At 33.9% G+C, this 15,328-nt stretch overlaps 1 protein-coding gene and 1 pseudogene across 1 annotated transcript; one reads left to right on the forward strand and one right to left on the reverse strand.

Annotated features, from left to right (window-relative positions):
- Positions 1-5,171: 5,171 nt before the first annotated feature.
- LOC139500220 (uncharacterized) lies at positions 5,172-7,969 on the reverse strand (annotated as a pseudogene).
- Positions 7,970-11,633: 3,664 nt separating this feature from the next.
- LOC139500221 (uncharacterized) lies at positions 11,634-14,729 on the forward strand. Its single transcript, XM_071288961.1, has 3 exons — positions 11,634-11,699; positions 12,555-12,708; positions 14,557-14,729. The coding sequence occupies exons 1-3, from the start codon at positions 11,634-11,636 to the stop codon at positions 14,679-14,681; spliced, it is 345 nt and encodes a 114-aa protein (XP_071145062.1). The 3' UTR covers positions 14,682-14,729.
- Positions 14,730-15,328: the final 599 nt, after the last annotated feature.

Below are 15,328 nucleotides of genomic sequence, written 5' to 3' on the forward strand. Positions count from 1 at the left end.
GAAAAAATACTATTCTAAACTATAAAAAGTACAAAAATCCAATGGCGGTCAATAATTTTCAGTAAATTGAAGAAATATTTGCATTTAAGCCAACACGTACAAAAATTTAATATCTTTTTCCTTAAAGTAAGATTAATTCATGAAGAACAGCCAATCATTATGTACAAAAAGTACTGAAATCATATGACGGTTAATAATATGCATCAAAATAAATCAATAACTACATTCTTATTCCACAAAAATAAAAGTTTAAGTATTTTAATTCTCATTATATCTGAATTCTGATTAGAAGACTTGTCTCAAGATGGTAAAAATAACTGATTTCAAATAAAATAGTATCATTTTTGATAAAAAGAAGAATAATTTTGATTATTTTAAACAATCTGAACAAAATTTTAATATGAGTTCTCTGACATTCCTTTAAATTTATGAACAAAAAAACTATTCTAAACTATAAAAAGTACAAAATCCAATGGCGGTCAATAATTTTCAGTAAAATGAAGAAATATTTGCATTTTAGGTAACGCGTACAAAAATTTAATATCTTTTTCCTTAAAGTAGGCATGTTTTATGAAGAACAGCCAATCCTGATGTACAAAAAGTACTGAAATCATATTATGGTTAATAATTTGCATCAAAATAAATCAATAACTGCATTCTTATTCCAGAAAAATAAAAGTTTAAGTATTTTAATTCTCATTATATCTCAATTAGAAGACTTGTCTCAAGATGGTAAAAATAACTGATTGCAAATAAAATAGTACAATATTTGATAAAAAGAATATAAATTTTGGTAATTCTAAACAATGGGAACAAACTTTTAATATCATTTCTTTGACATTCTTTTAATTTCATGAAAAAACAACCTATTCGAAACTATTAAAAGTTCAAAAATCCAATCGCGGTCAACAATAACCATTTTCGTAGAAATAATTTCATGTTAAAAGAGTCATTATGTATTATATGTCTCTGATGTTTATAATTTTTAATACGAAAATATTAATCAACACAAACAATTTAACGCTCTAAGCATCTTATTCTGTTAAACTATTTTTACTTTTGTATTGCAACTAATTTTATTACAAATTATAACGTGTAAATTAAGGTGTCTTCGTAGAGGTCCGCGTTCATCGATTGTAAACACTGTGGAGTTCGGTTTACATAAGAATTTTAAATATGTACGTATCCGTCCGATCCGTGCATAAATTTAATTTACTGATCGATCGGTGACAGTTGTCAGGGTAACTCTCACATAGGTTATTTGACTTATCTGACGGATCCTATGGGTCACCGATCACCGATCACTCATCGATCAGTCAAACATCCGTCACCGATCATTCACCGATCAGTCAAGTTCACGTCAAACAGTAACGCCTAAGGTTGCAAGTACTGTACCTTTTTGTATTTTATTTAATTTAGTAACCAGCAACCAACATTAAAGACCCATTATATATAGGGATCCCTGTTCATCCTGTTTTTCAACTAAATATATTGGATATTCGGTATATTTAAGTTTTATCATGGTAGAGTACAAATTATTATTTTTCAAACTAAACTGTCATTAAAAAAGAAGGAGCTTTCGGGTCGATCCGGCCCCACGTCGATCCGGCCTCGGATGTTTGTAATGGCCCTCGGCGTTGCCTCGGTCCATTACAGACTTCCTCGACCATTATTACAGACCTAGGACATATAACAGGGCCATTATAAAAACACCCATTCATTAATACTATAGTAATGATTGTAGTCTGGAACATATGATAATTGAAGCAAATAAGTGTTAATTGACATTTAATAAAGTAAAGTTAGAACAATTACAAATATTATGAGTTTTCTAGAAATATTGAATTACTGTCATTTGTATATTTGATAAACAATTGGAAGTTCATGTTATAAAATTACCAGTTCATGATAATAACCCACTGAATAAACCGACTGTATGCCTTGTATTTTTGTGAAGATCCAATAATTATTGTAGAAACTGTAGTAAATCGTAGTAAATTCCTAGCACCTGTGCTTGAATTTTATGAATGAAATGTATTGACATGCGCAGTAGAACCCACGTGTCACTTGGGACGATTGTTCAATAAAAACACTATTTGTACGTGTTGGCAACTGTTTTCACATAATTCTTGTAATTCCTTTTAGCATTTGTAGTCAACTTCTTCAATGTTTTGTAGATGTTAATGCTCACTATCTTTGATATTTATCAATTTGGTCGTTGTAACGTTGGTAGCCTTTATATATTGACTAAAAGACAAGCCATGTGTACTGATTAACATACTTTAAGATAATGCTAGAGCTAAGTAATCAACACAAATACATAAAGCAATACGACGCGACCTTATCTGCTATGTCCATCAACACAACACGTGCGTGAACTCTGAACTGTATAGATATTTATGAATGAACGAAAGTTACAATATTACATCTCTTCTTTTCTCAGATTAAAGTTCTACTTTAATTAATTATATTACTGTCTGTTTAGTCATAAAATCTTTAACTGTCTGTGTAAACAAATTAAGTGATAAGATGCATAAAATTGTATCAATAGAAAATTAGAACTTTATAGTCTGTGATAGATGTAAGTTATTCGGTACGCGTACTGTAATGTCAACATTATTAGTGGATCGTCTGATCAATCTGATAAGGCTATCATTACGAGTGTGAATAGTAAATTCCACAAAATTGATTTGTATCATAAATTCACAAACATATAAATCAACGTCAAACCTAACTGATACATCAGAAAGAGCACAGGATTATTATGCCTGTAATACAGCTCTTTAACGCACATAATCATCGAGATGTGTCGGTGTTTGTTTTTCTCGTGATGATCTTCTGTAATGGTGTGTTTTGTATAATGTCATCATCAATGATTTCTTCTATTTCCTCATCAGTCATTATCTTAGATTTCCCAACCTTTTTGAAGTGTGACGAATTTCGAGTTATATCTTTTTGTTGTTCGTTCGTTGCCGTAATCATACTACCCTTTTTATTCTTGATTGTTAATGGTTGAGGATTGTACGGGGTAGATAGTTTATCTTTCTTTTCCTGTTTAACTAGAACGGTATCTCCTACTGTAAAATCAGGTACTTTTACTAATTGTTTTTTCTCGAAGCATAACTTCATTTTACTTTTGTTCTTGTGGTCTTCTTTTCGAACTTCAATATCGGCTTGGTCATTTGTTGAAATGTTCGGCATTTTTGTATTGATTTTCCTTCCAAATAAAAGTTCTGCCGGGGACACGTTAGTTGTTGAGTGTGGTATTGCTTTATAATTGCGAAGAAATGTGTGTATTTCTTGCTTCCAACTACGATGTTCCGTTTGAGCTGCACGAATTGCTTTTCCTATAGTTCTCATGAATCTTTCACTTTCCGCGTTAGCGCGAGACCATAACGGAGTTATTTTGCGGTGCTTAAAACCCATGTTATCTTCAAAATTTCGGAACTCTCCCGAATTAAACGGCGGTCCATTATCTGTTTTCAGTTCTTTCGGTATTCCAAAAATTGAGAAAGTTTTGTCTTATAGCGGTATGACGGATTTTGCGGTATTATAACCATAACGTAATATCCATTCGGAAATGGTCCACAAAAGTCCATGCTGAGATTCTCCCATACATTATTCGGTATCTCAGACATTTGTAACGGTTCGAAAACATTTTTCGGGGTTGACGCTAAACATGGTATACATGATTTACACGTTTGTTCTACAAGTTTGTCTATTCCAGGGAAGTATACCTTTTCACGTAACAACTGTTTTGTACGTACTATGCCCTGGTGCCCTTCATGTGCAAGGTCAATTACACGCATCTGTAAATCTTTCGGAATGACAATTCTATTATCATGAAGTATGATCTCCATATCATTAACGGGAACGACTGTTAATTCGTATCGTAATTTTGAGAATGTATCAAGCGTATTACTTTCATGCTTGTCCCACCTGTTCGATTTTAATGCAGTAATAACAGTTTGTAGATCTTTATCTTTTTGTGTACTGTCAGCTATTTCATTAAGAGTCATTGCCCTCGGCACAGCGTTGTCAGTTAAGTATCGGACATATTCTTCAGCTATTTGAGAATGTTTATATGCGACTGATGTATTCGGGGTCGGATGTCTTGATAAATAATCGGCCGCGTTCACCTTTCCTGGCTTGTACTGTATTTTAAAATTGTATCCCTGTAATCTTAATCTCCATCTTTCAATGCGTGCTGGTGTTTTTGCCTTTGGACTGTTGAATATAGTTTCAAGCGGTTGGTGATCGGATACCAATGTAAATGATTGTCCGTACAAATAAAGGTGAAAATGTTCAATTGCCCATACAATTGCTAATGCTTCCTTTTCTGTTTGCGAATAGCGTGTTTCAACGTCTGTCAATGATCGGCTTGCATATGCGATTATTTCCCCATTTTGTGTTAATAATCCGGCTAATCCAACGGGACTTGCATCTACTATCAACATTGTTTCTTTGTTAGGGTCAAAGTATGACATCACACGGTCAGCAACAAGTTCATTCTTAAGCTTGTCAAATGATTCCTGTTGTTCAGATGTCCATTCCCACTTCGAATCCTGCTTTGTTAATCTGTGGAGCGGTTCAGTAATAGTTGAATAATTTGGAATGAAACGTCCTACATAATTGGTCATTGCTAGGAATCTACGAATTTCACCTAGGTCTTTCGGTATTGTTGTGTTCCTGATAGCGCTTATTTTTCTTGGATCTGCTGATATGCCATCTGCACTAAGAATGTGACCATATAAATCAAGTTCGTTCTTTAAATTCACATGTTGCCTTATTCAATGTCAAGTTCTTCTCTTGAAGTCGTGCAAATAGTTTTTCCAATCGTTTATCATGTTCGTCCTGGTTCCTTCCAAATACGATAATATCATCGGATATATTTCGGACTCCATCTAATCCTTCCAAGGCATTACTCAGTGTGTTTTGGAATAACTTTGCGGCTGACGATACTCCAAAACTGAGTCGTTTGTATCTCCGTAATCCTACGTGTGTCGTGAAGGTTGTTATGTTCCGGGATTCTTCGTTTAACTCCAATTGATGATATCCACTTTGAAGGTCCATTTTCGAGAATAGTACTTTGGATCCGTTTAAATCCAAAATCATATCATCGAGTGTTGGTGTAATATGACGTGAACGCAAAATGGCCTTGTTCGGTTCCCTCATATCAACGCATAATCGAATTTCTTGTTTTTCGGTTTAGGGGCCACAACTATCGGGGACACCCAAGGTGTTGGTCCATCCACCTTTTCAATTATATCCTGATTTTCGAGTTTCTCGAGTTCTGTTTCTACTTGCTTTCGAATGTGAAACGGAATACGCCTATGTGGTTGTATTACTGGTTTTACACTTCAATCAATATGAATTTTCACTTTTTCATCTTTTAGTTTTCCAATTCCATTGAACACATCGCTATATTTATTGCATAATATTTCATGTTTATCTGCTACTGCCGAAATGACTGGCACTATGCTTAAGTCAACAGATGTATCATAGCACAATAAATTCCCGTATCTTCTTTCATCACATACACCGGTGCGGTTGTTATTTTATGGTCAGTCTCTATTGTAGCGTGAAATTTTCCCATTAATTTCAAGTTTTTATCTGAACCATATGCGAAGAGTTTAGTGTCGGCGTGAGAAAGTTTGGGTTTACACTTGATGTTCTCGAATGTGCTTTAATCAATAACGTTAATACTTGATCTTGTGTCAATTAAGATATCCACATTAGAATTATTAATTTTCACGTTTATTTTCGGTTGTCCTTTCTGTACTTTATTCACAGTATTTTCTCTCAATCCAAATACGTAACCATCATCTGAACTGCTGTCATAAGCATCGTCATGAAAAAGACTTGACTTTGTTTAATTGTTAAATAATCAATGTAATCAATATGTAATCACTTGTATGAAATTGAACTTAATTGTACTGCTCAAATTATTGGGCGTCATAATTGCCATTAAAAAATATTTTTTTTTCGTAATTATCAACTTTGTTTACTTTTCGTTTGAAAGTGCTAGTTCCATCCATACGTTTGGATCTACATACAGAAGCGAAATAATTCAACTTTTTACATGAGTTACAGCTTTTTCCTAATGCAGGACACTTGTTTGCATGAGGAAAGTCACCTCCGCAGTTTCTGCAATTATTCTTTTTCTTTTCGTTTTGGTCAGTTTGTGTCTGTAGAAATCGTGGTCCGTTTCGACGTTTCACAACTCCTTTTATCACAGCATTTGCGGATTGTTTGTCTGATTGTTCAATTTCCGTTGCCTGTTTTTCGGAAAGTTCTAACGCTCTAGCTGATGAAATTAATCCTTCAAGGGTCGTGTCTTCCCGAAGAGCCTTTCGTCTTAGTCTAGTTGAATGACAACCTTGGATTATTTGCGATTTCACTTCTTTAGATGTTTCAGTAAATTCAGTTTACAGCTAGCTGGCGTAATCTCGTGTGAAAACTGTCGATAGTAGTAGTAGGGAGTGAGGAGTTTGAGCCACCCCAAAAACACAAGGCGTTAAGGCGCTGACGTCATATGCGCATGCCCCGCCCCAAATATGATATATAGGCATATACTAGCCCTAATGACGTCAGCGGAAGTAAGGAAGATGAGTCACGACGGATGGACGCCGGTCATATTTGGTCATGACGCAACCATGAATCATCAGGATGCAAGATCGGGGCATGACTCACTACATGACAATACCATGATGTACGTATGGAAATTCGAGAAGTATTTTTTCTGTTCGTTATGATGTTTTATGCAACCACAAAAAAACCCAAGGCGCTAAGGCGCTGACGTCATATGAACAGTATGGCTCACGTAGATCTTTGCCAATTCTAGTATGAAGGGCTATATATCAAAACGGAAGCACCAGATGTCGGATTGTGACTCTTGGACCACCATATGATGAATTCCATATATGGAAAGCGACCACAATACCCTATGACCATATATGGAAATTATGAACAAATTTGGTAAGAACCTTATTTTCACTCAAAATAAACATACATGACCATATATGGAAATCGACAAAACAACCTATGACCATATATGGAAATCATGACCAAATTTGGTAAAAACCTTATTTCTGTTGAAAAATCAAAATAAAATACATGACCATATATGGAAACCGACCAGATACCCTATGATCATATATGGAAATGATGACCAAATTTGGAAAAAAACTTTTATTTTCACTCAATAATCAAAATAAACATATATGACCATATATGGACAGCAGGTCACGTGATCGTATCGAGGAACGTTAATTCTGGTACAAAACAAGGGAAGCAACTCTGTATATATATCTCTCGTGGAGTGACAATTCAACGAGGCAAGGTCACGTGATCGTATCGAGGAACTCTGATACAAAAAAGGGAAGCAACTCTTCATGATGTGAACATCAATCCCCGATTAATCGTATCGTGTTCGGGGCAAATAGAAAAAATACCAACGCAGTCTTGCATCGCATTTTGTGGTGGCGGCGGTGGCGGTGGCGGCGGCGGCGGCGGCGGCGGCGGTGGTTATAAGAGGAAGAGGATCGAATGCTTAATCAAAACCATGGACGAGTTTTACTTATTTGTCAATAGTGGAGACTCGCTCCAACTTTTTCCCCAGAATAGGGGAGGACAGTTCAGAATACGTTTACCTAGATCACACTTAATGAAAGGAACGTGGGAGTGTGCTCTGTTGGAGATGACCTTTGTACCGGCTTTTGAAACGTCTACGCAGAGGATGTACGTGTGTTGCGATCTGGTAAGGGATGAATCTTACGTCAGAGACACTTACCTGCCACTGCTTCAATCCCTTGCCATCAGAAATGAAGAGACCACGGAGATAATTTTCCAGAGACCGCTCTACCTCGCGTCGAGGGGAGGCGAGACGGAAATATTGGAAATCACCTTGAGAGACGATCAACTTCGCGTGTGCCGTTGCAAAGATGATCACGTGTTCTGCTTGCTTCATTTCCGACAAAAGTTATAAGAGGAAAAGTTCCACTCTTGAAGTGAGGATGGAGTGTCCTAGCTGTCAAAGAATGTTTTCGAGAAGAGACGTCATGTTGAGACATCATTGAAATATTTTTTATCCTCGTCGCCAATGTAACGTTGGTAGCCTATATATATTAACTAAGAGACAAGCCATGTGTACTGATTAACATACTTTAATATAATGCTAGAGCTAAGTAATCAACACAAATACATAAAGCAATACGACGCGACCTTTTCTGCTATGTCCATCAACACAACACGTGTGTGAACATTGAACTGTATAGATATTTATGAATGAACGAACGAAAGTTACAATATTACACGCCGGTGACACACATAACTTTTAGCAATGTTGTTATCGACTAGACTCCTAGGAGTCGAGATTAAGAATTGAACGATAGACATTTAGTGCGTGAATTTTTCTTGCTACCTGATTGGAAGATATTACGAGACGTGAATAATCAAAAGTTTATTGATTGGTTAGGACAATCCAAACCTAGTAAATGTCCTTCAATCCCGTAGAGTATCGGATTTGTCCTCTCTATTTTAGCAATTAGATTTTGCCTGGTCATTAATCATGCATATTCATGATATTAGTACACAGGTAACTTTTATCTATAAATAGTCGAATCTTCTGGAGTTTCGTAAACAACAACGTTAAACGATATATACTACTACATAACGTGTGACCTCACGTGTGTGGTAAAATTTGTTGATTGATGCATGTGGATATTCTAGTAAATGAATTAATCTACAAAGCGAGAGCACTTTCCATTTTCATCAGCTAAGAGTCGACTAGCCCTTTTTGAAAGGCTAACGCTTGTTTAGTCAGCTGCTGCTGACGTATTGTGACATCCGTTGGCGCTGTATTGGTGTAATTTTAGCTACTATAGAAATTTGTTTAGTACCATGCAAAATTTGTTTATTTTATAAAGGTTACTAAAATTGATCACTATTGTGATTTTTGTAATTTATTTGACAATTCATATATTTAGTTGGACGGCAAGCGCCAATCGGCAATCCTCGGTAGAACCCGCTACTCTCCTTCTATTTTGTTAGATGAGGGTACGGAATCGGCCAAGTTGAGACGAATGGGCAAGCGCGCGATCCAACAATCTGACAATATTCCAACTTTGCCAACAATCCAACATTGACGTAATTTCGACGCTTAATTGGTCGTCAGTTCTGATAAAACTTTTGGTTATTACAGTTAGTATTTTATTTGCTCGTTATTTATTTTAGTCAAAATGGTTAATTTTTCTTAGAAACTTCATTTTAAAGGTTAAATTGTAAAGGAAAATAGTAAAGACAGCGTTTTCAAAGTTAAAAAGGAATATTTCATTTTAGCGGACTCTTTGGAGCCGGACTCCTTTAATTTTGATCATTAATTTTGCTTAAATTATTTTATTCTTTCGGTAAATTTAGGAAAGTTCTTTAAAATTGTTTAGAATATCTTTTGAGTTAATTATCGTATTATTGCTGGCAAAGCTTTATTTCTAGTTTATCTTTTAAAGTTAGGATTATTGAAAATGTTCATTGAAGTTCATGTTTACTGTAAAACGTTTGTCTTTTTCTAATAAATAGAATTAAATAGGAAAATATTAGGAAATTAAGGGATAATTTCCTAAAGGAATGGAAATTATAATAAATAAAACAGTTTATTTAAGGTTATAAACTGTAGTTCATTGTTAGTCGCTATTCAGGAAACTTAAGGTTCTGAATATAACTAATAATAATAAACATTTGTTTATGTAACTGGTGAGGTATCAGCTACAACTATATACACAAAGTGTCAGAAAGAGGTATTCTGATTAAATTCACTTGAAGCTAGGATTTTCTCTTAGGTAATTTATTTTCTTAGTAAGATAGCAGAACTCAGCCTTTTTATGTATTTTTCTGACACACCAACATATTATCTCTTGAGTGTAGAGATAATTTAATAAATATCTCTTGAGTGTAGAGATAAATTAAATACTAAATGTATTATACTGAATAGATTCTTGTCATATCATCTAAGTCTATGGTTAAAGTATACATGTATTACTAGTTACAATTGTTGTTTATCTTGAATATAAATGAAAATATATGATTCTTGAAATGAATAAAATACAGAAACTTATTTACGTGACTTTCTATATTGACCAGCTCATATCTTGTCATACTGACTTTGTTATTTACAAACTGCTCATAAAGTTTGAGTAAAAACTTTTGGGTCGAAGCGTTTCAAGCCCCTGCCCGCTACACATGGAAGAATAAATTATCAACTAATGTTAGATATGTAATCATAGTAAACACCTAAAACCATGACTTATTTTAATAATAAATCTTGAGACAAAAAGGCAAGGCAGGCATGATTGATGTTTTTAAAGTAGAATCTTAGCCTATTTCTCCTTGCCATTTCAGATGGTTGACTTCAAATATAACAATTTTATTCACGAGGGTTAAGAATTAGAGCTAAGGCGGAGAAAATCCAAGAACAACATGAAGATTCTTATAGAAGATCAGGTATGTAAATTTGAATACTAGTACTTATAGAATTGACCAGATGGGACAAAAGCATTCGGTGTAATCTTCAATTACAGGAAGAACATTGCGAAAGAATTTCAAATGTTTGATTCGTTTGACTTTTTGGGTGATTTGGGAACAGAACACGCAGCTGAATTTTGTATAGCTTTTGTAGATGTATGAACATATGTGCATTTTTTTTTAATATAACCTGAAATGGTGTATCTTGGATGACTTTATTTAATCCTGTACTTGTAAAAGGCTTACATCTAGTCTTCTTTTGTTTGTTTTTTAATATCTTTATATTTTTTTGTATACATCTATATACATTGTACATGTAGCCGCGGAACCGTAGCTCTTAGGTCCTTATGATATATTTTTTTTTCTATTATTTGCGGACCATATATAAAGACCCGTAGCTCCTATTCCCAAGTAGTCGAAAATATCACAATGACCTAGGAGCTAAGTTCAACTTCTAACATATATGCTGTTTATGTAGTAAATTGACCGAATTTTCACCAAAATTGATGAAAGATAAGATGGACATTGTCGAAAAATCAAATATGATTTTATACATTTAATTCTTCAATTGATGAACACAAATGTATTAAGATTATTATCATTTTGTCGGGTTTTGAACTTTTGAGTAATGGATGAGTATTAATACATAGTTCTTCAACTTGTCTGTCTTGCAGAATTTACAACAAGGAAGTTGTTTACTCAATTTAAAAACGATATATACTAGGTTTGTTTAAATGATTACATTTAATTTTATATTAATGAAAGTGAGTTATCGAATGCACTTCACTAAAAACATATATATTTAGACTAAGAAACACTAACATGCAGTTGAAATAGAGATATTGAATCAGGAACGTAGGTCAAAACGTACCAAAACATCTGCTTTAAGTTACGAAATTCTTGGTTAAAATTCATCTGTTCTCTTCCTGTTTTGTCACAGCTTGACAATTATTCTGTTTTATTTAGCAAATTCAATTCAATTAGTTTGGTAAATGTAAAAAAATTAAAAACATGGAACTCACAGTTCTGCATATTTTTAATGGACAATATGCAATTAATTATCAGTTATTTCCAAGAATTTTTCCGGGCATATATTTTAGATGAAGTAACAGAGGATGAAGCCTCCTATAGCTCACATCCATAAACTGGAAGCTCCTACATGGACAGATATATCTTTGAAGGTAACATTTTAACTAAAGACATATTATACAAGTGCGGAAGACAGGGAAAACACATTTGCGAAAGAGAAAAACACAAAAACTCATACCTATCATAATAAAAACAAGGAGGTGTGGTATGATAGCAATGAAAAATACGATCTACTAGAGACAAAAGATAATTATGTAAATAAATACAGGTCTTCAATTAAGAAAAGAAGCAAATACCGTATAGTAAGCTAATAAAATAAATAAAAAGGCCGGCATGGTCAATGGGAAGCAACCCAAAAGAGGAACCGACGACTGTTTAATACCACAATGTTTTATACCTCAATAATAACGAAAAACAATTATAACTGGAAGCAACCAACGATAATAGTCCGTCGGCGGGTGACGATAAATGGCTGACCCGTGGTAAGAGAGAGCCATATCTCTTGCAAGTTAAAGACACCCTTGTAGATTTCGAAAAAGGGCAGGCTTATGCCCTTACAAGGCAGCACTCGCACCCGCAAAGTGGAAAGGGTTTAATATAAGTTGCAAAACGTGTTTCCCAATCCACTATAAATGAATATGTTTCAACTAACCAACGACGTCTAATCTCATACCACAAGAAATTAACTAATTAAAAGACTATGGCTATCATTTTAGATAAAGCAAATGAAAAATAAATGTCTTTTTTATAGTTCTATAATAGATACATAAATATCTATACACGAATTTTAATTTAACAGATGGACATTCAAAACAAAATGAATTTAAAAAATAAAAAAATTAATATAGGCATATAAGGTAAAATTCGTGATATATAGGCAAGATTACAAATGTCCGTCTGCTGAAGTTTTCTTATTATTAATATGTCATTTATTAATTTCCTGACAGAACGACAATGAACTGGATATTCCCGACAAAAACGAGAGGAAAATTATGGAAAAGCAGGAAAAGAAGAAGGAAAAAAGAACAAACAAATTATGTAAAGCTGATAAGAAAAGAATGCAGAAGGAAGATAACCAATCTAAAAAGAAACAAAGAAACGGTATAACACAAATATAAATTTGTCATCGCTTATCCTTCAACAATGTATAAAACTTAATATACCTAAAGTAAACTATAAACGGCCTTGTGAGACAATACCCCTGATTTATACTACTAAATAAGATAGAGGAAATTATATATATATATACAGCAGACAGTAACGTATGATCATATTAGGCTCATACACATGTATACACATGTAGTTTGTAATAGACACAAAGCGGTATTAAACATGCATATGTACGTACATGTACATGTACATGTAAGCGCAAAACCCGCCACTACATTCAGGCGCGGATCCAAAGTGGGGGGGGGGGGGGGAGGGTTCCGGGGGTTGCAACCCCCCTTTTTTTGGACGATCAATGCATTTGAATGGGGACATGTATTTGGACCCCCCTTTTTTGTCCTGGGTTAGGAACCCCCCTTTTTAAAATGGCTGGATCCGCCCCTGACATTACAGATAATTTATACTCTGCTCTAATTATGTTAAAGGGTATATTGTAAAACTTAAGGGGAATAGAAAATTAAATAACTTAATCTTTCGTAAATACCATGACACATGTGTCTATGTAAGTGATAAATTTGTCCTCGTAAAATATGTCTGGGCGGACAAATATTACTAGTATAAAAAGTCCATGGTTACAGATTTTACTAGTATATTTAGTCCTATGTTAGTAATCTACGTCCCCAGACCAATTTTCCTAGGAAATCATGTCCTGCATTTTTTTTAGCTGTAATCTCTGTCCTGCCTTTTTATTTTTCACTCTGTTTGGTCCTGTTTTTTTTTTTTTAGTTGATCCTGACTTTTTTTACCTAAATTGTCGTCCTGACTTTTTTTTTTTGGCAATTGTCTCATCCTGCCTCTTTTTTACTCAAAACTCCTGTCCTGCCTATTTTTTTCAAATTTCATCCTAGCCCTCCCCCCTAAAAATCAAAACCCTTAGTGTCTCCAGACTAATTTTCCTAGGAAATCGAATCCATGTCAATAAAATTCCTAGGTAAAAACGTCCATGCTCTTAATTTTAAAAGAGGAATGAAAATATTAAGGGCCGTTTATTTTTATTAAATGTATGTCCCCAAACAAATTTTCCTAGGAAATCATGTCCATGTTATCAAAATTCCTAGGTAAAAATGTCCATGTCCTTTATTTTAAAAGGGAAATTTTAAAAAACAATGGAAACTCACTATTCATGTTTTAATATTGGTAAAGAGTTGTGCATTCACATTAAATAGAATTTTTGTCCCCAGACTATTTTTCCCAGGAAATCATGTCCATGTCATTGATATTCCATAAAAATGTCCATGCTCTTTATTTTAAAAGGTAAATTAAACTGTTATGTTAAATATTGTTTTACAGTTGTGTATCAATATTTTAGTTATCTTAAATGTATGTCCCAGATAAATTTTCGAAGGATATCATGTCCATGTCATTAACATGTCTAGGTAATAACGTACATGTCCTTTATTTTAATAGAAAACATAATGACACTTTCCAATCTTAACAAAGATTTTCCCCCATTTTGAATGATTTTAATAAACAATTTTTTATTAGGATAATGAGTACCAGACATATTTTGCTAGCTATGGACTTATTTTCCTAGGAACATTTATTCTTGGACTTCTTTTCCTAGTAAAATCATGGACATGGACTTGATTAACTAGGAACAAATGTCTGGCGGACACATTTTACTACCGGACCAAATTTACTGTTACATCTACACAAGACAGGGTTGATACAAATTTCACAATAAAAAGAATAGCTGTAACGAATTCAGATAATCAATTCAGTTGTATTGGCTATACACATGTGTTTAGTGTATTGTATTTAGTGTATTGTATTTCTTTTCAGACGGACTTAAAAAGGCTAAGAAACCAACCATCAGAGATTTCATCAATTCGCTGTTTTCTTGTTTCCGGAAACAGAAAAAAGGAGAAGAAATATTAAAGACTTCTTATTTATTTTGTGGTCGTTAAAATTATGTATTATATTTTCTAATTAATTAAATAATTATTTTATATTTATATACATCTTTTTATTTTTAATGGAATGATAAAATATACCCAGAACGAAGCAAGGAACCCAAAGGTGCATTATGTGGGGTTGAAGTCATAAAACTTTAGTCAGTGCTCGGAGCACAAAAATCATGTTCGAAACACAAAATCCAGTATTTTGATTGGTTGATTCTTGAGTCTGAGTACAAAAATCGTGCTGGAAAGTTTTATGACCGCAATGATGTATTATGAAATTGTAGAGAATTGTATTTATGTAACAGCCAGTGTACTTTATCCGGAGGATAAAAATCCTTAGTGTTATTTATTCACCAACAAAAAATCACTAGGGTTTTTAATCCAGGCCCTGTGTAAAATATCCACCACTTTTGATAAAAATTCTAATGAGAGTTTTTTTTAAGGGGAACTTGAAAAAAAATGGGTCTTGTTATTTTTTGGGTGCAATTCAATTAACTAAAACTTGGACAAAGTAAACTAGTGTTTTTCATCCACGGAATTTTCACATAAATGTTTTGAACCAGGAATTATTACACTTAGTCTAGTGATTATGTACCTGGAATGATTGCACTGGTTACCTTGAACCGGGATTTATAACACTAGTATTTTTAAAG

Source organism: Mytilus edulis, chromosome 13 (genome assembly GCF_963676685.1).
Source record: "Mytilus edulis chromosome 13, xbMytEdul2.2, whole genome shotgun sequence".
NCBI classification, from domain to species: Eukaryota; Metazoa; Mollusca; class Bivalvia; order Mytilida; family Mytilidae; genus Mytilus; species Mytilus edulis.